The sequence below is a fragment of the Musca domestica genome, unplaced genomic scaffold (genome assembly GCF_030504385.1).
Source record: "Musca domestica strain aabys unplaced genomic scaffold, Musca_domestica.polishedcontigs.V.1.1 7, whole genome shotgun sequence".
Lineage (NCBI taxonomy): Eukaryota > Metazoa > Arthropoda > Insecta > Diptera > Muscidae > Musca > Musca domestica.
This window is the reverse complement of record NW_026712383.1, coordinates 911703-935866: the sequence shown is the minus strand read 5'-3', so window position 1 is coordinate 935866 and position 24164 is coordinate 911703. Positions and strand designations below refer to the sequence as shown.

General features: G+C 40.2%; 5 protein-coding genes and 1 pseudogene across 5 annotated transcripts; 4 read left to right on the top strand and 2 right to left on the bottom strand.

The window, feature by feature from the left end:
* Window positions 1–367: 367 nt before the first annotated feature.
* On the bottom strand, window positions 368–784 carry LOC131806254 (histone H4). Its single transcript, XM_059130215.1, has one exon. It carries the CDS (start codon window positions 748–750, stop codon window positions 439–441), a length of 312 nt encoding a protein of 103 aa, XP_058986198.1. The 5' UTR covers window positions 751–784; the 3' UTR covers window positions 368–438.
* Window positions 785–6762: 5978 nt separating this feature from the next.
* Window positions 6763–7293, top strand: LOC131806239 (histone H3). The gene has a single exon (XM_059130198.1). It carries the CDS (start codon window positions 6806–6808, stop codon window positions 7214–7216), a length of 411 nt encoding a protein of 136 aa, XP_058986181.1. The 5' UTR covers window positions 6763–6805; the 3' UTR covers window positions 7217–7293.
* Window positions 7294–9073: 1780 nt separating this feature from the next.
* On the top strand, window positions 9074–9867 carry LOC131806233 (histone H1-like). Its single transcript, XM_059130191.1, has one exon. The coding sequence runs from the start codon at window positions 9127–9129 to the stop codon at window positions 9808–9810; it is 684 nt and encodes a 227-aa protein (XP_058986174.1). The 5' UTR covers window positions 9074–9126; the 3' UTR covers window positions 9811–9867.
* Window positions 9868–10640: 773 nt separating this feature from the next.
* Window positions 10641–11143, bottom strand: LOC131806241 (histone H2B). Its single transcript, XM_059130200.1, has one exon. It carries the CDS (start codon window positions 11055–11057, stop codon window positions 10683–10685), a length of 375 nt encoding a protein of 124 aa, XP_058986183.1. The 5' UTR covers window positions 11058–11143; the 3' UTR covers window positions 10641–10682.
* Window positions 11144–18996: 7853 nt separating this feature from the next.
* On the top strand, window positions 18997–19431 carry LOC131806240 (histone H3-like; annotated as a pseudogene).
* Window positions 19432–21282: 1851 nt separating this feature from the next.
* Window positions 21283–22275, top strand: LOC131806190 (histone H1.1-like). Its single transcript, XM_059130148.1, has 3 exons — window positions 21283–21414; window positions 21624–21955; window positions 22269–22275. Exons 1-3 carry the CDS (start codon window positions 21283–21285, stop codon window positions 22273–22275), a joined length of 471 nt encoding a protein of 156 aa, XP_058986131.1.
* The last annotated feature ends 1889 nt before the right edge of the window (window positions 22276–24164 follow it).

Here is a 24164-nt window from a genome sequence, read left to right as displayed (position 1 = left end):
ATACATACATAAAGCGACGCTATGTTATACTCATATTATACGAAGAGGAAGAAGAAGAAGAAGTAAATGTGTTTAGCGATGTGAGTTGCCGACGGCATGTTTATGATCGGGAATAAAATAAGAGACATCGGTAAAAGAAGGCTTTCGGTGAAAATATTCTGGAGAAAATAGAAACGAGTAAGTATTTATATTTTTTTTATTTGATTTTTCACGACTTGTGAGAAAAAAATACGAGAAAGCTGAAAAAGAAAATTATTAGAAATTTTGACATAAAATCCCTATATTTCCTAAGGTAAGTGTTTATTTTTTATTTATTTTAATTTTAAAAAAAATAGTTTTCAACAAGAAAGTATCTCTTTTTGATATATTTTGTGGTCCTGAAAAGGACCGATTGTTTTGTTGTAAAAAATATTTCTCCAAATTGCGTCAAGAATTTGTTTAACCGCCGAAACCGTACAAGGTACGGCCTTGTCTCTTCAAAGCATATACGACATCCATAGCGGTGACGGTTTTACGCTTAGCATGTTCGGTGTAGGTGACAGCATCACGAATAACGTTTTCCAAAAACACCTTCAGAACACCACGAGTTTCTTCGTAAATCAGGCCAGAGATACGTTTTACACCGCCACGACGAGCCAAACGTCTAATAGCTGGCTTGGTAATACCTTGGATGTTATCACGGAGCACTTTCCTGTGACGTTTAGCGCCACCTTTTCCCAAGCCTTTACCACCTTTACCACGACCAGTCATTTTTTCACTTTAGTTTATTTCACTTATCACTTCACGAACAGTTTGAGCACTAATGTTTTTTTCGGTTTCAGTTTCAGTTTAATTTATTTCATCTATATCATTAAACAATCTTTGAATACCTTACGGCTAACAATAGTTCCTTAATCTATACTTAACATAAATCTTATTTTTCTAAGTTTACCTATATAATACTTATCTTAGGCTACAGTGAAGCTGTAGCCTTTCTCTATACGATTCTAATACAATTATACTTATAATTATGCTTATAATTATAATGATCTCCTAAAAAAATGATGTATAAAAAACTGGAGTCCCTAACTTTTAATTTTAATTTCTTAAAGCTAATTAAATCTATTATTAAAACTACTTATTATCTAATGTTAATTCTACTTAACCTACTTAATCTACTATTTACATTATTTACAAAGGGTGCTACACCGGCTACTGCGATACCTTGTAGACGGGGTTTTCTAACGCGAGCGTCCCAAACCTACGATGATAGAAGAGGAGTTGGTCTTCTCTGTAGAGAAGACCCTCTTCATTCATCGTTAATAAACTGCTCGGTGGCCTATAATTGGCCCGAGCTAGCCTGTCCATGTTTGTTTCATGTTCAAGGCTTTCTCTTACTAATCTGTTATCGACTGATTCGGCTCTGTCTAGGCACTTTAGAGCGCTAGCCATAAGAAATTTATCTATACGACTAAAGTCGATCGTTTCGTAAATTATCCTGTTGGGAGGTAAACGCCAGGTTCCATCTTCACCCTGGGTTCGTCTTAAGCCTAAACAGGACCTTAAAATTCGCCTCTCCCATATGCGAAGTCTTTCCATTTGGCTGGAAGATATTCCAAACCAAATAGGAAAGGCATATGCAATCAGAGGCCTTATTATCTGTTTGTAGATAAGTAATCTAACCTTAACAGTAAGCCCTCCAGTAGCATTTATAGCACGCTGGTAGGCCCAATATATACCCTTGACTTTTCTAAGAATGTAGTCAATATGCCTAACAAACTCAAAGTTGCTATGCAAAATAACGCCCAGATATTTGATCTGGTCTGAATTGCGAATTTGTTGCCCTCCAATCGCAGATTTGGCTCATACTGCCTGGCGCTGCGGTATAAGTATTTTTTCTTGCCCTTGAAGGTAATCGCTTCACATTTGTCTACGTTTAAGCGCATTTTCCAAGTATGGAAATATTCGGAGAGCTGCTCCAAATATGCGTTTAAACGTGAGTTAGTGTTCCCCGCATGTGCTCCGGCCGCAGCGATGAAGATATCATCTGCATATGCCAGGAGCAAATGCCCTTCGGGCGCATGCGGTACATCACTAGTAAAAATGTTGAAAAGGACAGGGCCAAGGAGAGACCCTTGTGGTACCCCGGCATTTACAGCCCTTTCTGAAGAAAGGTCCTCATCAACTTTAACTCTAAAACTACGATTTGCTAGGAAACTAGTCACTAGTCTACATATATTAAAATCGAAGCCTAGCCTTCTCATTTATATATGATGGCGTTTTGCCAAACATTATCAAATGCTTTGGCAAAATCTAAACTAACCGCGATTGTGATCTGCCGGTTATTTAGTGCCTTAGTCACAAAGGCCCCTAAGACCATGAGGGCTTGTGATGTTGAATGGCCACGCCTGAAGCCAAATTGGCTGTCAGGTATAATTTCTTTATCTTCCAGGATTTCTTTAATCTCCGAAAGTATAAAATATTCAAAAAGCTTCCCAAGAGCTGGGAGTAAGCTAATTGGTCTATAGTTATTGCAATGTGTTGGGTCCTTACCAGGTTTCAGGATGGGTATTGTTATCGCCCTTTTCCATGAAACCGGAAAATAGCCCAAGTTTATGCAATGATTAAAGATTATCGAAATATGTTTCCAAGCAGTGCTATCGGTCCTCCTTAACACGATGTCAGGGATTCCATCCGGCCCTGCGGATTTTCGATTTGATCTTCTTTTTAACCCTGCCCCAATATTTGGTGCTTTGAGGAATTTATGTTGTCGCCATATATTGTCCTCGCTTATTGTGGATCCATCTGCAGTTAGGTGATCTGCAAATGTCACCAAAGGGGACGTATCATTATACATTGATATTTCATTTCTAACAGTATTACTGAAAGAAGAAGTATCGTCGGCATCAGAGTGTCCTTGGACGACGTCTGCTAACATGTCAGCCTTTTGGCTAGACACGACTGCCGAGACCCCATCGTTGCCGATGAGGTCTGGGATTTTGGCATAGCGACTAATACCCGCTGCAGCCTTAACCCTACCGTACATACGATCGTTCACCTGGATTTCGCTGAGGTATCGTACCCATTGAACTGACTCGTATTCCGCAATCGCGCCTTGGATAATTCTATCGGCGTTGCGAATTTCCGCCCTGAGAGTTGAATACCTTTCAGGGTTTCTTGTACGATGTAATCTTCTCCGTAGAACTTTCTTCTGCCTGATTAGGTCTAGTATATCTGGCGAAAGTCTACGGGGTCCTCTATTCCCAGAATAAATTCTAGGAATACTGGACTCCATGGCGTTTCGGAAAACCTCGCTCGTGGCATCGATGCAAGCATCGATTTCCGAATGAGTAACATTCCGATCTATAGGAAGTTGGCAGTTGGGAAGCTCTTCTGCCAAAATCCTGTTAAATTGTCTTCTGTCCATTCTTCTATAATCGAAGAAAGTCCGTCTTGGTCTACGTTCCGGTTCGTCCCGTAAACCGTCATTTTCAGGGCTCTATGGTCAGAATTACAATCTACGGTTGTAATTCCTCGCCCATCATTATCATCTATATGTATACCAGATGTAGCCAAGCAAATGTCAATAAAGGTTTGTGAACCTATAGTGACTCTGGTTGGCCCATCTGTGGGTATAATATTTAGATCTGGACAGCTAATTAAAAAATCTAAACTATCCTCCCTCTGTGACAAGTTGAAACATTCCCCCAGCTAGTATGTCTAGCATTAAGGTCCGCCCCTATAATAACCTCCCCAGATGTAGCTAAGTCCCTAAGAGGTTCTAAGCTATTAATGTCAAAGTTATCGGATGGCCTGCAGTACATAGCCACTGCGTACAGTGGTGACCCGCCGGCCCTAGATATCTTAATACAAGTACACTCGATGGGACCCAAATCAAGTGGTACTCGACTACATTTTACGTTATCCCTTACTAATATAGCAGTGCCCCCACCCCTATGCTCTTTCCTATATTGTAAGTAACTAACGTACCCGCCTATCTCAAATCTGTGGTTTTGAGATAGTTTATGTTCAGCCAACATCATGACCTCCGGCCGATGCTCATCGAGGAATAACCGGAGGTAGTGCCTCTTGTGCCTCGATATTACGGAGTTGATGTTGGCAAATATAAATGTAGTTGACCTAACCATTTATACCTAACATACCTACTAAGGAGGCCATGGCTTTAGCCTGGCTCGCCTTATCCTGACTTTTTAGTTCCTCTGAGAACTGACGAACTTGCATGACTGACGTCAAGAAATCCTTGCCAAAGATTTCGTTGCAAATTTCGTCAAACAGAGTAAACCCGCTGACTACTTGTCCTAAGGACTGTTGTTGCCCCAAAGCAACATTGGTTTTGGGTTGTTGGCCCAAAACAATATTTGCTTTGGGTTGTTGTCCCAAAGGTGTATTGGCTTTAGGTTGTTGGCCCAAAGTCATATTGGCGGCTGGCATCTTTGCCGAAGTAACAGCGGCGAATGATACAGAAGGTTGTATCTTTCCGCTGTTAATAGGGAAACCCTTAGCCGCAGTTTTTGCCGTTTTAACAGCCTGACCTTCAGCTATTTTAGCCAATAGCTTTAGGCGAGTTGGACAATCGCGCGCATTTGCGGCGTGACCAACACGGTTACAGTTGATGCATTTGAACACGTAGTTCGGCTGCATTGTAACCTTTCCTGTGATGGGGTCAGTCACAGGAACGAGAGTTGGTTTATTTACGCCCTTGGGAATTTTGCACTTCCCTGGGCCATGGTCTCCTGCGCACTTTACGCAGCAATATGGCAAGCCACAATTAACCGACACATGAAAGTGTCTTTGGCAATTGTGACATTGCGTTAGACCTTTCTTTTTGTCCTTTCTAAAGTGGACATCACTAGTAAAAAGGCGACGTATTTTGTAAATACGTTCAATATCTGATCCCTTGCCCAAATGGATCAGAAATTTAGCGCCTCCTAGTTTTGTGACACGCTTTATGTCGATATTTAGGTTCAAAGCTTTGAGACCTGTTTCGACATGATTGGTGTCATACGAGTCCGAAAGGCCCTCCAAAATGACGGAGTACGGTTTTTGGCCTTTAGGTGCATGGGTATAGTAGTGTATACCCTCTTTAGCAAAGTAAGCCTTTACCTTCTCATGGTCTTCCAATGATGTTAGGTGAAAGGCGCTTATTTTCCTATTTACCAATTTAATGGTAAATTTGTCATGTCCCAACAAGCTAATTAAAGCGTCAGTAATGCCCTTAACATTAACGTCAAATGTCGATATAGCTGGTATCGACTTACCTGACTTGCCTGGTGTAGCATCCTTTCGAGGTTTGGCGGCTGCTGCTGCTGACGTGGTTGCTGCTGCTGCTGCTGCGGTTGCTGCTGCTGGCTCTTCTTTGGTGCTGTTGGTTATTTGCACCACTTTCACCTTCCGTTTGGCTGCTTTGGTCGTTTTTCCTACGACCTTGACATCCTTCTTCCCAGGCAGGATGGGCTTGTTGACTGCCTGTGATGGAGCACGGCTTGCTTCCATCGATAACTGTGCCACTGGCGGTGTGCACACAGACTGCGCCACTGGCGGTGTGGGCAGTTCTACCTCCATAGCGGTAGAATCCAATTTGCTTTGTGAGTTCACCAAAATCTCACAAGCATTTACGGAGAATTTCTTCTCGTAAGCTGCAATAATTCTCTTGCAGCTGTTGACCTTCAGGAATTCAGCATTGAGCTGCCTGGCGGTCTCCTCTTGCCTGGCCTTAACGGCTGCCAACTCGGCCGATAAGGCTTTGTTGTCCTCCATAATGTTGGACAACAATGCTTCCAACTGGTTGACTTTCGCCTCCAGTTTTAGTGATTCATAAGGAGAATCACCCTCAATAGAGCCACGTTTCTTTTTGCGTTTCCGTTGCTTTTCAACAACGGCGCCATCAGTGGTGGAGTCGTCTGTGGTCTCTCCTATTGCCGCCGAAGCACAGACAAGGGGCGCGGCTTTGCCCATGGGTACAGCAGTGGCGAGTTGTGGGGGCACTGCATTACCGACCGTTGGAAAATTGCGGCCGGCGAGATTGACGGTGTTACCGACCGAAACTGCATTATCGACAGTTCGGCCGGCGAGATGAACTGCATTACCGACCGGCACTGCATTACCATAAGGTACTGCACTACCGACCGGTACTGCATTACCGACACCCACGGTCATTGGCACTGCATTACCGACATGCGGTACTGCATTACCGACCGAGGGTCCCGGCACGGCATTACCATCGGGCACCTCCATGGTGTCCGAACACACCCTTATGTGGGCCAAGTGCCGACGGCAAAATTATTTGCAATTTGCCGACGGAACACACTTGACAATTTCCCGACGGCAAAACACAAATTTTAAAAATGCCGACGGGAATTCACTTTATAACTTGGAGCTTTTATCTCTAAAGTTTGAAACACTCCAAGTTCACTTTATTTTTTATTTTCACTTTTCACTTTTTAATCACTAGCACTGGTGGTCCGCACACTCCAAGAGCTCAAAGCAGAATGTTTTTTTCGGGCGATTCCGCTCGTATTTATACAAAATTTGAGGCTCTCTCCAACTATTGAACACACAAGTAAAGTATGTACAGTTATATGTGTGTGTGTACATTTGCCGTTAGTATTGTATGTTCTCTTTTGTGTGTGCGTGTACATTTGGTATACGGATAGGTAAGAATTCACTAACATATCAACCCCGAAAGTTGATGCTAACAGCACAATTTTCTATAAATACTCGTTTTCGTGGCGATGGCAACGTTATTACAGTGTCTACCGTGTTTGTGTGCATATCTCTAGTGAAGTGAAAAAAATTCAAGTGAAAAATGGCTCGTACTAAGCAAACTGCCCGTAAATCGACCGGTGGAAAGGCTCCCCGTAAACAACTAGCTACCAAAGCTGCCCGTAAGAGTGCCCCAGCCACCGGCGGTGTTAAGAAGCCTCATCGTTTCCGTCCTGGTACAGTTGCTTTGCGTGAAATCCGTCGTTACCAGAAGAGTACTGAATTGTTGATCCGCAAATTGCCCTTCCAACGTTTGGTTCGTGAAATCGCTCAAGATTTCAAAACTGACTTGCGTTTCCAGAGCTCTGCTGTTATGGCCTTGCAAGAAGCCAGTGAAGCCTACTTGGTTGGTCTTTTCGAAGATACTAACTTGTGCGCCATCCATGCTAAGCGTGTCACCATCATGCCTAAGGATATCCAATTGGCCAGACGTATTCGTGGAGAACGTGCTTAAATTCTTGACGTTTTAAAAGCAACAATTTTACAACAAAACAATCGGTCCTTTTCAGGACCACAAATATTTTATAAAAAAGAGATATTTTTTTACTCAATCTACAATTTTTAGTATTTTTTTGAAAAAAATAAAAATAATTTAGGGCTATGATTATTTTTCAACAATTAACATTTTTTATAATAAAGATATATTTTTTGATGTTGTTTTTTTTTTCGTTGATGATTTTTCGACACTTTATTTTTTTATTTAATTTTTTTATTTTATTTTGATCGAATATTTTATTTTTTAATTTTATTTGAATTTTTTGAATTATCCATTTTGATATTTTCCTTTAATTTGCAAAATTATTATCATTTTTGTACTCCCTCTTCGAAAAAAATGCTATGACTCATAAAAACAACCACCACATACATTTTGCTAACGGGATTTTTTTTTGTCCATTTTGTTTTTTTCCTTTTCCCGTTAAACAAAAAATTGCTCTCTTTATGATTTTTGGCGCGAAATTTGTCTATTTCTCTCATTTTATTCCCCTTCGATCATTTTTTTCTGTTGTGGACTATTCAATTTAACGGGAAAAAATTCTCTGCCTTTAATTTCTAAGAATTATTTCATGTGCATTTTAAAAATTTCCAGCTAAAATGTGCCCCACGTATTTAATTTTTTTCAGGAATGATGTATGAAATATGTTTTATTCCTTTTCAGCAACATTTTTAAATGTTTTAAACGCATTTTAAGAGATTTGTTTATGAATTTTCTCCGTATGGATTTACAAAATTATTTTTGCCCGATGTATTTGAAGAAATTGGTAATAATTTATTATTTTCAAAAATTGAAGAAGAAAATAATTGATTTGTTGATAATTTTGATGTAAAATATAATTAAAAGTATTATAAAAAGGAATTCCAATAATATCTACCTTTGAAGTTGATCGAAAATCATTTTTGTAAAACGCAATTAATTTCATGTCATTTCCAAGTGTTCTAGGTGATATTTGCCTGTAAAGAGGAATTTCTTTTTGGGAATATTTTTTCATAAAATTATCAAAAATTTGACAAAATGACGTAGAAAATGGCTTCTAATACTATTTTTAATAAATTTTAGAACAAATTATGTTAAATTTCATAAAAAATATTGCAAAATGAAAATACATAACCGTTTGTCACTGAATGCCTGTACATTGGTAGTATGAAGTATTCTGGGGATTTTGTAACTTTTCCCCGTAAATTATGACTTTTTGTGAATAATGTTATATTTTGATGTAAATATACAAATTCTGAAATGTTTTTTAAGAAATTTTTATAAAACTTATTAAGATTTGAGCTTTCAAATTTATTTCAAGAAAAACTTTTCTTCATTGAAATTATGCCAACAAGAGGATTTCTGCTGTCATAGACCACATAATAATTTCAATTTTTTCACATAGTAAAATATGAAATTTCATCGATATTTTTCTTTGATCCTAAAGTAAACATATCAGGCTACATTTTCAAAAAGAATTTTCAATTAAATTTTCATAAAAAATTTGATTTTTTTAAATTTTAGTTGGAAATTTGTGATTACATTTTTATAATCTGCCAAGTTAAACGTTTATAATTCACAAACGGCAAGTGATAATTACACCAAACTTTCTTTAAAACATAGCCTGAAATCTATACTTTAAAGGTATAAAACATTTTTAGTGAAAATTATCAAAGCTTCTTCAGGAAAATTTAATTTCTCCGAAAACTTTTGTAAAAAATTAAACACGCTTCCACACAATCTTTCGAAAAATTTACCAATTGACTACTATGCACATCTCATCTTTTCGATGTACCTACACTTTAGCTCGCCGCTAACAAAAATAATAGTACACATAAATTTGTGAGTGTATTTGTGTTAACAGTGAAATATAAACCAAACAGTGAATAACCATGTCTGACGCCGCCGTTGTTGAAGCCACCGCCTCCCCAGTTGCCGCTGTTGAGAAAAAGGCACCAAAAAAAGCCGCTGCCAAAGCAAAGAAGCCATCAGCTGCCCCTACCCACCCTCCAACCCAGCAAATGGTTGATGCCGCCATCAAGACCCTGAAGGAACGTGGAGGTTCATCATTGCCCGCCATCAAGAAATACTTGGCCAGCACCTACAAAGTAGATGCCCAAAAATTGGCCCCCTTCATCAAGAAGTACTTGAAAGGTGCCGTTGCCAGTGGAAAATTGATCCAAACTAAAGGTAAGGGTGCTTCTGGTTCATTCAAATTGTCTGCTTCGGCCTCTAAGGAACCCAAAGCCAAGACTGCTGAAAAGAAGAAGAAGGCCCCAGCCGCTGGTGATAAAAAGAAGAAGGCTGCCGCCCCTAAAAAGGCCGCTGGTGAGAAGAAGGCAGCTGCCAAAAAACCCTCTGCCGCCAAGAAGACCGCTGAAAAGAAGAAGGCCGACAAAACAAAGGCAAAGGCTGCCAAGAAAACCGGTACAGTTAAAGCTAAACCAGCAAAGACCGCCGCCAAAGCATCTGCCACTAAACCAAAGGCACCCAAGGCAAAAACTGCAGCTGCTAAGCCCAAAAAAGCCGCAGCAGCAAAGAAGCCAGCTGCTAAGAAAACCGCCGCCAAGAAGTAATTTTTCCCAGAAAGATTACTTTTTCCACAATATTTTCGATATTCGAAAACATACTATCTAACAGCCCTTTTCAGGGCTACAAATTAAATTAAAAAAGAGAAAAATATTTATTTTCAACAGTTATCGTATATATTTGTAACCTAAATAAATAAGTAAATTTGTACACGTGTTTCATTTTGGGAAAAAAATTACTTTCGCTAATTACTGTTCTTATTAGGTAATTTTATTGAGCCAATATAATCGTGGACGCCACTGGATTATTTTTTAACCCAGGTCATAAAAGATAATAAAATATTTAAAATTTTTCCTAATTACCCACAGGTCATAATTCTCGAAAATCCCCATAATTTGGTCATTTTTATAATTTCTACTTAATTTTGAAAAATTTGATATTTTCATATTCTCTGTTAAATTTCACGAATTTCATCCAAAAATGACATTTTGGCAAAATATTTACATTTTCCATCAATACATTTTTTCCTTTGAAAATTTCTGCCTCAGCCTTATATTTCGTTGCTTTGCCGTTGTGCTGTATCAAAATGCTCACACATACATGATGCCCATTCGATGTTGATCAACGACGGCAAGGCAAATCACCACTAACACACGCACACATGCACGACGACGATGGCTGTTATAGCATATCGCACAAGCAATGGCTAAACATAGGCACATATGCGAGTTAGCTAAATGCATGGAAAAATCATTGTATAGAGAAAAATATATTTCCTATGGAATTTTATTCGTTTATTACTAAATAATGATAAATTGTAGCTTCAACAAAATATGATCTCTTTTGAAATGTTTTTTGTGGCCCTGAAAAGGGCCTTTTAAGGTAGTATTTCGACGCAAAATGAAAAATATCAAGACATTTACTTGGAGCTGGTGTATTTAGTAACAGCCTTGGTACCTTCACTGACGGCGTGCTTAGCCAATTCACCGGGCAACAATAGACGGACGGCGGTCTGGATTTCCCGACTGGTGATGGTCGAGCGCTTGTTGTAGTGGGCCAAACGAGAGGCTTCGGCGGCAATACGTTCGAAGATATCGTTGACGAAACTGTTCATGATGCTCATGGCCTTGGAGGAGATACCGGTGTCGGGATGGACTTGCTTCAACACTTTGTAAATGTAGATAGCGTAACTCTCCTTACGCTTGGTACGTCTCTTCGACTTATCGCCCTTGGTAATGTTCTTTTGGGCTTTGCCGGCCTTCTTTGCTGCTTTACCACTGGTTTTAGGAGGCATTTTCACTTATTATTTTTTTTTTTTGAATCACACAAACACTTTTAACACTGTTCACAAATGATAACCAAAACGGCCAGCTATACAGAATTTGTAGATTGTAGTCGACAAGAATTTCAGGTAGTCACAGCTAGCAGGCACACACAAGGCAAACCACCCCATTATTGAAGAAATGTGTGTGTGAGAAAAGTATAAATAGCACGTTTCGGCCCGAAAATTTTTATCAGTCTTCAACACAACGTCGTAGAAGCAAGAACTACCTGCAAAGTGGATAAAAAAGTGAAAAGTGAAAAAGTGAAATTAAGTATGGAGCAGCTACCTGGACAGCAGCCGCAACACCAGGAGGCGAAGGAGGGCTCGCTAAGTGAAACCAGCGAGAGGGACGGCTACATCACCGTCGAGGACAGGCGCAAGAGGCGTAAGCGGAAGAAGAGTGGCTGCGGTTGCGTGGACGAAAGCGATTACCGTGCTTTCCGGTTGGAAAATACAATCGCCAACCTCCGCAGCGACATCGAGCAGCTGCAAGCGCAACTGAAGGCGTTGGCTGAGGAGAATGCCAGGCTGTCAGCGCAAATTGACAGCCGTGGCATTGAGGGTACCGTCAAGGCAGCCGAAGTCCTTGACGGTCTTATGGAGGTTGAGTGCGTTGCACTGCCAGCAACCACTCCAGATAGGACGGACGGTCCTACCAACAATGGGACGGACGGTCCCAATAACGGTAGGGCGGACGGCCCTGCCTGTAAGAGGACGGACGGTCCTTCAACGTCCGCTGCCTGCATGGCAGCACTGAAGGCCGCCCCGATGAAGGATGCTGCCCGGCCTGCAACATCCTCGAAAAGGACGGACGGTCCTTCACCGAAGGCCGTGACGAAGCCTGGGTCCAAGGCTTCTGCAGCATCAGCCAAGGCTGCTTCCCCCAAGCCCGTGCTGGCAAATGGCTCGCCAGCAGCATCGGCCGCCCCCCCGAAGGATGGCCCAACGAAGAAGGCGGCTCCCCCCATCACTATCTATGAGGCGGGAGTCAAGGAAATCAGGACTGTCCTGGCATCGTCGCTCAACCCCCGCGACTTCACCATCAAAATGCTTAGGAAGGGAGTTATTTCCCTTAGACTAAGTAGTTTAAGTACCTACGATAAGGTTAGGGACTTGTTAGTTCAGAGGGCGTACAAATTCCATACGCACACTCCTAAAGATAGGTGCCGTATACCATTGTGGTAGATAGGCTTTCCGGCGATTTTACCGCCGATGAAGTAAAGGAAGAACTCTGCACGCTTGACTTCCCAGTCTTCGTGCAGAGCCTAGTCAACATTGCGCCAGATAAATGGCTCGTTAGGGTTGATAGGAAGACCGACATACATAAGTTGTATAAGGTCAATAGGTTATTCAGCCTTAGTGTGTTGATCCGGAAGGATAGGGCGATAAAGTCAACGCGGTGCTACAAATGCCAGCGTCATGGACACATCGCCGCAAACTGTGGGATGCCGCCAAACTGCGAGAAGTGCAGCGAAGGACACCCCACCCATCTGTGCCCCACCTTTGAAGCGGGCAAGGAGACGGACGCAATCCCTAAGTGCGTCAACTGCAAAGTGGAAGGCCACTCTGCGGGCTCCCCTTCCTGCCCTAAACGGAAGGCAATTCTGGAGACCCGGATCCAAAGAAGGAAGGAAGCCGAGTCCAAACAGAAAGCCAGGTCTGGCCGCATCGCTGAAGAGAAGGCCAAGATGACTTATGCCGGTGTTGCGGGAGGAAATTCTGGACAGCCCCAGAAACCCACCCCCAAATCTCCTGCTGCTGCCGCTCGCCCATCCGGACCCACCCAAGACATTGGAGGACTGATGAGCAGCATGCCCAAGGAGTTCGGAGATCTATCGACATTAGCTAAGGTTAGGTCGTTCGGGTCCCAGTTTTAGGCGTATCCGCGAAGAAAGGGGAGACGCGGAAGCTTGGTGGGCCCTAATGGTCCATATAGCCTTAGAATAGGTATGTTGAAGTGCGTTTTTCTAAACGTCAGCTCCATAGTTCTAAAACTAGGAGGCACTTCTTGCGGAATTTTGTCCTAGAGCATCAGCCGGACATTATTCTGCTGGCAGAAACTTGGCTCTCTCCCAGCCAAAAGTTTTACTGCCAAGGATTCAAAATCTATAGGCAGGATAGGCTGACAGGCCCAAGAGGGGCACTGCAGTCCTAGTAAAAGATAGGTTCCGCTCAGAAAAAATCCCCATTTCCTCAGGGGATATAGAATCTTGTGTCGCTAGGTCTGGAGGGAAGATGGGTCCTCCATAGCCTTCGCTTCTGTTTACCAGCGCCCTGTTGGTCCCTTCCAAATTTTGGATCTGGACCCCATACTCGCTTTACGCGATAGTGGCGACCTTGTAGTTGGTGGAGACCTGAACGCGAAACATCCCTTATGGGGTGGTGCAGAGGTCGATACCAGGGGAAGAGCAATCTCTGCCTTCCTTCTCGATTGTCCGGATGTAGCAGCCATTCCATCTGATAGGCCCACTAGGCCCAATGGAACGGCAGGGTCGTATATCGACTTCTTCCTGCATACGCCAGGCGCAGCACTGGCAGCGGGTAGATCGACCTCAACGACCCACTACTTTGAATCTGACCATAGGGCGATTCTCATAGAAATAGAGTCAGGCTCCTTACAAAATGGAGAAGTCAGGTCGTTCCACAACTTCGACCGGATGAATATCCGTCGATATAGGCAGCGCTTGCGCAGCGGCTTGGAGGAGGTAACTCTGCCAGCCGACCGCAACGTATCCATTTCGGATATTGATAGCTGCATTGAGGATTTAGGCTCCGCCTTCCGAGATGCCATAGATGCTTCAGTGCCCAAATATAGGGCAAAAAGCACTATCCTGGGCAATCTCCCCCCTAGGATCGCAAGTTTTATTAGGGAGCGTAGACGGCTTTGTCGAGTGTTGCGTAGATCTGGTGATCCTGAGCGACGACTAGTCCTCACGGCTGACATCCGCAACCTTGACCAGATTATTGAAGCCAATATTCGCCGATTCGAAAACGATCGGTATAAGGACTATCTCGAGGGAATTACGGTCAATTCCAGGACCTATGGTAAGGTCAAGCGATTGGCCGGCCTCTCCTCTCGAGATTCAGTCAGTCCTCTCGTAGACTCCACTGGTTCCAGGGTGAGCTCTGACGAAAATAGGGCTGAGATGTTGGCGGACCAGGTGCAGGGAACGCTTCGACATGGGGGAGTTTCGGTTGCCGATTCCTTCAGCGCCAAGTTAGCTTGGCGGTGGAGGGGATTGAAGACCATTCTCCTGTTGTGTCGTTTAGCAGTTCATTCACTGCTAATGGCTCCTCTGTGGACAACATCTCCCTTTGGGAAGATAGCGGGTTTGTCTATCCCAGGAAGGTTGGTTTTGCGCTTTCACGCCGACCAGCCCGTAAATCCTGCGGTATGGACCAAATTCCCGATGTAGCTTTGAAAAGGGCAGGAAATGTAATTCTGTCCTTTTTGACAATTCTTTTAATCATTGTCTGAATTTAGGGTACTTTCCTACGGCTTGGAAGGAGGCCAAGATGGTTCCCATCCTGAAGCGGGGTTCTGATCCCTCTCAGTGTGGTAACTACAGGCCTATTTCCCTCCTATCGCCGTTTGGAAAGTTACTCGAATCCTTTATTCTGGCAAGGATTAGAAGAACCGTAGAAGATAGGAGAATTCTGCGGGATTGTCAGTTTGGTTTTAGGTCTGGTCTCTCCACGACCCATGCCTTAACGGCTTTCAGCAGCTTCGTTGGGAAAGGTTTTGATAGGAAGTACGGAACTATAGCCGTCTCCCTAGATATCGCCAGGGCTTTCGACTCTGTCTGGCACGATGGGATTTTATATAAATTCCAATCGTTTGGCTTTGACAGACAATCCTGTAGAATGGTCGCTAGTTTTCTTAGGGATCGATTCTTCAGGATTAAGGTGGGTGAGCGACTCTCTAGTCGCCGCCCAGTGTTGGCAGGGGTTCCTCAAGGTTCCCTTCTTGGCCCGATGTTATACAACATCTTTTCTTGTGACATCCCGGCTCCTCCTCCTGGTGGTCTTCTCCTGACCTATGCCGATGATGTCCTTTTAGCCTTTTCCGGTCCGCTTGCTAGGTCGGTTAATAGGCGCGTTAACGAGTACCTCGATGCCCTCCATCGGTACTTCGTTACATGGCGCCTAAAGTTGAATGTAGGGAAATGTTGTGCTACGGCCTTTCTTGGTCGGCCAGGCATAGTATACCCTAATTTTAAGAGGTTTCAGCCGGTTCTTAGAATAGGTTCTGAGCAGGTTCCAGTTTCAGACAAGATGAAATACTTAGGTGTTGTATTTCAGGAGAGGTTCGACCATATTCGGCACATAGACTACGTCCTGGCTAGGGCTAAGGGTCTATATTTCGGATATAGTCGAATCTTGAGGATGAGGGGTGGTCTTTCCCACGATGTTAGGCTTTTGATCTACCGGCAGGTGATCAGACCTATCGTCGCCTACGCCTTCCCCGTCTGGTTTGACATTTCGTCACATCAGATGGAAAGGCTAAGGTTGTGGGAAAGAAAAATACTTCCTCTTGTCTGGACTGCGCCCCTTCCTTAGGGCAGATGGCTCCTATAGATCCTATTCCTGTAGGGCGATCTACGATAGGGCGAAAATAGACAGGATAGATGTCTTTATGACTAAGACTGGACTGGCATTTTTCGACAAATGCCAGTTCATAGACAATAGCATCGTTGAGGGAACGTTTAGGTGCTTAGAAGATGCGGACCAGCTACGAGCTCGGAAGCATTTGCCGCCAGCCGCCCTTTACAGGCTGAACGAGCTGGGCTTACTCCATGGGGATGAAGGTCTTCTATTCTACCATAGAAGATTTTTATCCTCGGACTGGAGTAGACTGGTGTACAACACCGCCCAGCTCTCTTAAGTTAGGTTAAGTAGTTTTAAGTGTATTGTAAATATTTAGTGCTAATTTAGTTTAATTTTTCCACCTAGTTCATAAGATTTTCATAGCCCTTTTTTATATTATTCTATTTTTTCGGGGCATAATTTAAGTTGTAGCCATAAGGCATAATGTAGCTTGTTGTGATCACAAACTGTTGTGACACTTTTGTTAACGTAAAGTAGGCGTTGTACAAATGCATGTTTATTTATAGTATAGTTAGGTTTAAGCCATTTAACCTATGTTAGTATTAAGACTTGAATTAATAAAATGGCCATAGGCTAAAAATGAAAATGAAAAATGAAAATTTTTATCATTTGTGTTTTTCAGTGCTTAAGTGAAGTGTTCAAAACTAAAATAAAGTGAAAATGTCTGGTCGTGGTAAAGGTGGCAAAGTTAAGGGAAAAGGCAAAGTCCCGTTCCAATCGTGCTGGTCTTCAATTCCCCGTCGGTCGTATCCATCGTCTGTTGCGCAAAGGCAACTATGCTGAGCGTGTTGGTGCCGGTGCGTCCCGTCTATTTAGCCGCTGTCATGGAATATTTGCTGCTGAAGTCTTGGAATTGGCTGGCAATGCTGCCCGTGACAACAAGAAGACTCGTATCATTCCCCGTCACTTGCAATTGGCCATCCGTAACGACGAAGAATTGAACAATTGCTGTCTGGCGTTACCATTGCCCAAGGTGGTGTATTGCCAAACATCCAAGCTGTTCTCTTGCCCAAGAAGACCGAAAAGAAAGCCTAAATTATTTCGAAAGGTATTATGGAATGAAAAAGAAGAAGAATACAGACCATCGTATAATTCCATAGAAAATCAACCAATCCGTCCTTTTCAGGACGACACAAAATATTTGAAAAGAGAAAGAAATTGCGTCAAGCTACATTTGTATGAAAAAAATAAAATTCTCAATAATTTTGTATGAGACGTTGGCAGAATAACTGTTTTTCGTTGTCAGTTGGATATTTGTGTTGTCGTCGTTGTTGTTGTCTCTTATGATTTCAGGAATAGAGCGAGCGAGAGAGGAGAGATCGTGGCGTCACCAAATGAGTATGTATACTATGAGGAAGAAGAAGCATGTGGCAGTTGGTGTGGCTGGCTGGGTAGTAATTTTATGTGAAAAATCGTACCCCGGCGCATTCTTTGGGGAAGGCATAAAGTAGATGATTTGCAAGGGAATTTTGGCGGCAAAGTAGTGTTTTGGTGGAAATAAATGGACACATACATGAAAAGAAAAGCGCATTGTGGTGCTATGGAAAATTTTAAACACAAAAAATAGAATAAAAGTAAAATAATGAAATGAAAATTAACGAAAATAATTAAATTAAATTAAAATAAGAAAATTTCAGAAAATAAAGGCAAATATTAATGAAATTTCAAAGAAATTTAAATGAAAATATTTGAAAATAATTTAAAGAAATTTGGAATAATAAACACATTTATGAAAATAAAAGATACTTTAAATGAAATCAAAAATTTTAAATTGATGAAAAGGAAATAAATTAAATAATTTTAAATTAATAATAATAATAATTTTAAATAAAACGAAAATGTGATTTTTAAAAAATAATGTAATGAAAAATTAAATTAATTGAAAATTAAATAAGAAAATTTAACATAAATAAAATAAATTCATTTAATGAAGAACTTTTAAATAAAATTCAATGATTTTAATTTTCGGTAAAATTTTAAAGGAAATGATTAGTGAAAAATTTACAAATTTTTAATGAAATTTTTCGAAATAAAATAAATCAACGATCTATTAATAAATATTTTCAACAATTTCAAATTAAATTTTGAGAAAACATTCAACAATGTTTAAAAAAAAAGTCAAAATGAAATTACTTTGCTACCACAGCATGGTCGTTCTTTAGTAATATCGACTAAATAATACCAATACATACATAAAGCGGACGCTATGTTATACTCCTATTATACGAAGAGGAAGAAGAAGAAGAAGTAAATGTGTTAGCGATGTGAGTTGCCGACGGCATGTTTATGATCGGGAATAAAATAAGAGACATCGGTAAAAGAAGGCTTTCGGTGAAAATATTCTGGAGAAAATAGAAACGAGTAAGTATTTATATTTTTTTATTTGATTTTTCACGACTTGTGAGAAAAAAAATACGAGAAAGCTGAAAAAAGAAAATTATTAGAAATTTTGACATAAAATCCCTATATTTCCTAAGGTAAGTGTTTATTTTTATTTATTTTAATTTTAAAAAAATAGTTTTCAACAAGAAAGTATCTCTTTTTTGATATATTTTGTGGTCCTGAAAAGGACCGATTGTTTTGTTGTAAAAAATATTTCTCCAAATTGCGTCAAGAATTTGTTTAACCGCCGAAACCGTACAAGGTACGGCCTTGTCTCCTTCAAAGCATATACGACATCCATAGCGGTGACGGTTTTAACGCTTAGCATGTTCGGTGTAGGTGACAGCATCACGAATAACGTTTTCCAAAAACACCTTCAGAACACCACGAGTTTCTTCGTAAATCAGGCCAGAGATACGTTTTACACCGCCACGACGAGCCCAACGTCTAATAGCGGCTTGTAATACCGTGGATGTTATCACGGAGCACTTTCCTGTGACGTTTAGCGCCACCTTTTCCCAAGCCTTTACCACCTTTACCACGACCAGTCATTTTTTCACTTTAGTTTATTTCACTTATCACTTCACTAACAGTTTGAGCACTAATGTTTTTTTCCGGCGATTCCGCTCGTATTTATACAAAATTTGAGGCTCTCTCCAACTATTGAACACACAAGTAAAGTATGTACAGTTATATGTGTGTGTGTACATTGCCGTTAGTATTGTAATGTTCTCTTTTGTGTGTGCGTGTACATTTGGTATACGGATAGGTAAGAATTCACTAACATATCAACCCCGAAAGTTGATGCTAACAGCACAATTTCTATAAATACTCGTTTTCGTGGCGATGGCAACGTTATTACAGTGTCTACCGTGTTGTGTGCATATCTCTAGTGAAGTGAAAAAAATTCAAGTGAAAAATGGCTCGTACTAAGCAAAACTGCCCGTAATCGACCGGTGGAAAGGCTCCCGTAAACAACTAGCTACCAAAGCTGCCCGTAAGAGTGCCCCAGCCACCGGCGGTGTTAAGAAGCCTCATCGTTTCCGTCCTGGTACAGTTGCTTTGCGTGAAATCCGTCGTTACCAGAAGAGTACTGAATTGTTGATCCGCAAATTGCCCTTCCAACGTTTGGTTCGTGAAATCGCTCAAGATTTCAAAACTGACTTGCGTTTCCAGAGCTCTGCTGTTATGGCCTTGCAAGAAGCCAGTGAAGCCTACTTGGTTGGTCTTTTCGAAGATACTAACTTGTGCGCCATCCATGCTAAGCGTGTCACCATCATGCCTAAGGATATCCAATTGGCCAGACGTATTCGTGGAGAACGTGCTTAAATTCTTGACGTTTAAAAGCAACAATTTTACAACAAAACAATCGGTCCTTTTCAGGACCACAAATATTTTATAAAAAAGAGATATTTTTTACTCAATCTACAATTTTTAGTATTTTTTTGAAAAAAATAAAAATAATTTAGGGCTATGATTATTTCAACAATTAACATTTTTATAATAAAGATATATTTTTTTGATGTGTTTTTTTTTCGTTGATGATTTTCGACACTTTATTTTTTATTTAATTTTTTTTTTTTTTGATCGAATATTTTATTTTTTTAATTTTATTTGAATTTTGATTATTATCCATTTTGATATTTCCTTTAATTTGCAAAATTATTATCATTTTTGTACTCCCTCTTCGAAAAAAAATGCTATGATCATAAAACAAACCACCACATACATTTTGCTAACGGGATTTTTTTTGTCCATTTTGTTTTTCCTTTTCCCGTAAACAAAAAATTGCTCTCTTTATGTTTTTGGCGCGAAATTGTCTATTTCTCTCATTTTATTCCCCTTCGATCATTTTTCTGTTGTGGACTATTCAATTTAACGGGAAAAAAAAATTCTCTGCCTTTAATTCTAAGAATTATTTCATGTGCATTTTAAAAATTCCAGCTAAAATGTGCCCCCGTATTTATTTTTTCAGGAATGATGTATGAAATATGTTTTATTCCTTTCAGCAACATTTTTAAATGTTTTAAACGCATTTTAAGAGATTTGTTATGAATTTTCTCCGTATGGATTTACAAAATTATTTTGCCCGATGTATTTGAAGAAATTGGTAATAATTATTATTTTCAAAAATTGAAGAAGAAAATAATTGATTTGTTGATAATTTTGATGTAAAATATAATTAAAAGTATTATAAAAAGGAATTCCAATAATATCTACCTTTGAAGTTGATCGAAAATCATTTTTGTAAAACGCAATTAATTTCATGTCATTTCCAAGTGTTCTAGGTGATATTTGCCTGTAAAGAGGAATTTCTTTTGGGGATAATTTTTTTCATAAAATTATCAAAAATTTGACAAAATGACGTAGAAAATGGCTTCTAATACTATTTTTAATAAATTTTAGAACAAATTATGTTAAATTTCATAAAAAATATTGCAAAATGAAAATACATAACCGTTTGTCACTGAATGCCTGTACATTGGTAGTTGAAGTATTCTGGGGATTTTGTAACTTTCCCGTAAATTATGACTTTTGTGAATAATGTTATATTTGATGTAAATATACAAATTCTGAAATGTTTTTTAAGAATTTTTATAAAACTTATTAAGATTTGAGCTTTCAAATTTATTTCAAGAAAAACTTTTCTTCATTGAAATTATGCCAACAAGAGGATTTCTGCTGTCATAGACCACATAATAATTTCAATTTTTTTCACATAGTAAATATGAAATTTCATCGATATTTTTCTTTGATCCTAAAGTAAACATATCAGGCTACATTTTCAAAAAGAATTTCAATTAAATTTTCATAAAAAATTGATTTTTTTTAAATTTTAGTTGAAAATTTGTGATTACATTTTTATAATCTGCCAAGTTAAACGTTTATAATTCACAAACGGCAAGTGATAATTACACCAAACTTCTTTAAAACATAGCCTGAAATCTATACTTTAAAGGTATAAAACATTTTAGTGAAAATTATCAAAGCTTCTTCAGGAAAATTAATTTCTCCGAAAACTTTTGTAAAAAATTAAACACGCTTCCACACAATCTTTCGAAAAATTTACCAATTGACTACTATGCACATCTCATCTTTTCGATGTACCTACACTTTAGCTCGCCGCTAACAAAAATAATAGTACACATAAATTTGTGAGTGTATTTGTGTTAACAGTGAAATATAAACCAAACAGTGAATAACCATGTCTGACGCCGCCGTTGTTGAAGCCACCGCCTCCCCAGTTGCCGCTGTTGAGAAAAAGGCACCAAAAAAAGCCGCTGCCAAAGCAAAGAAGCCATCAGCTGCCCCTACCCACCCTCCAACCCAGCAAATGGTGATGCCGCCATCAAGACCCTGAAGGAACGTGGAGGTTCATCATTGCCCGCCATCAAGAAATACTTGGCCAGCACCTACAAAGTAGATGCCCAAAAATTGGCCCCTTCATCAAGAAGTACTGAAAGGTGCCGTTGCCAGTGGAAAATTGATCCAAACTAAAGGTAAGGGTGCTCTGGTTCATTCAAATTGTCTGCTTCGGCCTCTAAGGAACCCAAAGCCAAGACTGCTGAAAAGAAGAAGAAGGCCCAGCCGCTGGTGATAAAAAGAAGAAGGCTGCCGCCCCTAAAAAGGCCGGGTGAGAAGAAGGCAGCTGCCAAAAACACCTCTGCCGCCAAGAAGACCGCTGAAAAGAAGAAGGCCGACAAAACAAAGGCAAAGGCTGCCAAGAAAACCGGTACAGTTAAAGCTAAACCAGCAAAGACCGCCGCCAAAGCATCTGCCACTAAACCAAAGGCACCCAAGGCAAAAACTGCAGCTGCTAAGCCAAAAAAAGGCGCAGCAGCAAAGAAGCCAGCTGCTAAGAAAACCGCCGCCAAGAAGTATTTTTCCCAGAAAGATTACTTTTCCACAATATTTTCGATATTGAAAACATACTATCTACAGCCCTTTTCAGGGCTACAAATTAAATTAAAAAAGAGAAAAATTTATTTCAACAGTTATCGTATATATTGTAACCTAATAAATAAGTAATTTGTACACGTGTTTCATTTTGGGAAAAAAAAATTACTTTCGCTAATTACTGTTCTTATTAGGTAATTATTGAGCCAATATAATCGTGGACGCCACGGATTATTTTTAACCCAGGTCATAAAAGATAATAAAATATTTAAAATTTTTCCTAATTACCCACAGGTCATAATTCTCGAAAATCCCCATAATTTGGTCATTTTATAATTTCTACTTAATTTTGAAAAATTTGATATTTTCATATTCTCTGTTAAATTTCACGAATTCATCCAAAAATGACATTTTGGCAAAATATTTACATTTTCCATCAATACATTTTTTCCTTTGAAAATTTCTGCCTCAGCCTTATATTTCGTTGCTTTGCCGTTGTGCTGTATCAAAATGCTCACACCTACATGATGCCCATTCGATGTTGATCAACGACGGCAAGGCAAATCACCACTAACACACGCACACATACACGACGACGATGGCTGTTATAGCATATCGCACAAGCAATGGCTAAACATAGGCACATATGCGAGTTAGCTAAATGCAGGAAAAATCATTGTATAGAGAAAAAATATTTCTATGGAATTTTATTCGTTTATTACTAAAAATGATAAATTGTAGCTTCAACAAAAATATGATCTCTTTTGAAATGTTTTTTGTGGCCCTGAAAAGGGCCTTTTAAGGTAGTATTTCGACGCAAATGAAAATATCAAGACATTACTTGGAGCTGGTGTATTTAGTAACAGCCTTGGTACCTTCACTGACGGCGTGCTTAGCCAATTCACCGGGCAACAATAGACGGACGGCGGTCTGGATTTCCGACTGGTGATGGTCGAGCGCTTGTTGTAGTGGGCCAAACGAGAGGCTTCGGCGGCAATACGTTCGAAGATATCGTTGACGAAACTGTTCATGATGCTCATGGCCTTGGAGGAGATACCGGTGTCGGGATGGACTTGCTTCAACACTTTGTAAATGTAGATAGCGTAACTCTCCTTACGCTTGGTACGTCTCTTCGACTTATCGCCCTTGGTAATGTTTTTTGGGCTTTGCCGGCCTTCTTTGCTGCTTTACCACTGGTTTTAGGAGGCATTTCACTTATTATTTTTTTTGAATCACACAAACACTTTTAACACTGTTCACAAATGATAACCAAAACGGCCAGCTATACAGAATTTGTAGATGGTAGTCGACAAGAATTTCAGGTAGTCACAGCTAGCAGGCACACACAAGGCAAACCACCCCATTATTGAAGAAATGTGTGTGTGAGAAAAGTATAAATAGCACGTTTCGGCCCGAAAATTTTTATCATTTTTGTGGTTTTCAGTGCTTAAGTGAAGTGTTCAAAACTAAAATAAAGTGAAAATGTCTGGTCGTGGTAAAGGTGGCAAAGTAAGGGAAAGGCAAAGTCCCGTTCCAATCGTGGGTCTTAATTCCCGTCGGTCGTATCAATCGTCTGTTGCGCAAAGGCAACTATGCTGAGAGCGTGTTGGTGCCGGCTCCCGTCTATTAGCCGCTGTCATGGAATATTGGGCTGCTGAAGTCTTGGAAATGGCTGGATGCTGCCCGTGACAACAAGAAGACTCGTATCATTTCCCCGTCACTTGCAATGGCCATCCGTAACGACGAAGAATTGAAACAAATTGCTGTGGCGTTACCATTGCCCAAGGTGGTGTATTGCAAACATCCAAGCTGTTCTCTTGCCCAAGAAGACCGAAAAGAAAGCCTAAATATTTCGAAAGGTATTATGGAATGAAAAAAAGAGAAGAATACAGACCATCGTATAAATTCCATAGAAAAAATCAACCAATCGTCCTTTTCAGGACGACAAAAAACAATTTGAAAAGGAAAGAAAATTGCGTCAAGCTACATTTGTATGAAAAATAAAAATTCTCAAAATTTGTATGAGGTTGGAATAACTGTTTTCGTTGTGCAGTTGGATATGGGTGTCGTCTGTTGTTGTTGTCTCTTATGATTTCAGGATAGAGCGAGCGAGAGAGGAAGATCGTGGCGCACCAAATGAGTATGTATACTATGAGAAGAAGAAGCATGTGGCAGTTGGTGGTGGCTGGC

What these genes read in the sequence shown, in the direction of transcription:
- LOC131806190 (XM_059130148.1), top strand. Translation starts at nt 21,283, where the DNA reads ATGTCTGACGCCGCCGTTGTTGAAGCCACCGCCTCCCCAGTTGCCGCT. An exon ending in ACCCTCCAACCCAGCAAATG is followed by an intron (nt 21,415 to 21,623) that starts GTGATGCCGCCA and finishes TCGGCCTCTAAG; the next exon opens with GAACCCAAAGCCAAGACTGC.
- LOC131806254 (XM_059130215.1), bottom strand. Translation starts at nt 750, where the DNA reads ATGACTGGTCGTGGTAAAGGTGGTAAAGGCTTGGGAAAAGGTGGCGCT.
- LOC131806239 (XM_059130198.1), top strand. Translation starts at nt 6,806, where the DNA reads ATGGCTCGTACTAAGCAAACTGCCCGTAAATCGACCGGTGGAAAGGCT.
- LOC131806233 (XM_059130191.1), top strand. Translation starts at nt 9,127, where the DNA reads ATGTCTGACGCCGCCGTTGTTGAAGCCACCGCCTCCCCAGTTGCCGCT.
- LOC131806241 (XM_059130200.1), bottom strand. Translation starts at nt 11,057, where the DNA reads ATGCCTCCTAAAACCAGTGGTAAAGCAGCAAAGAAGGCCGGCAAAGCC.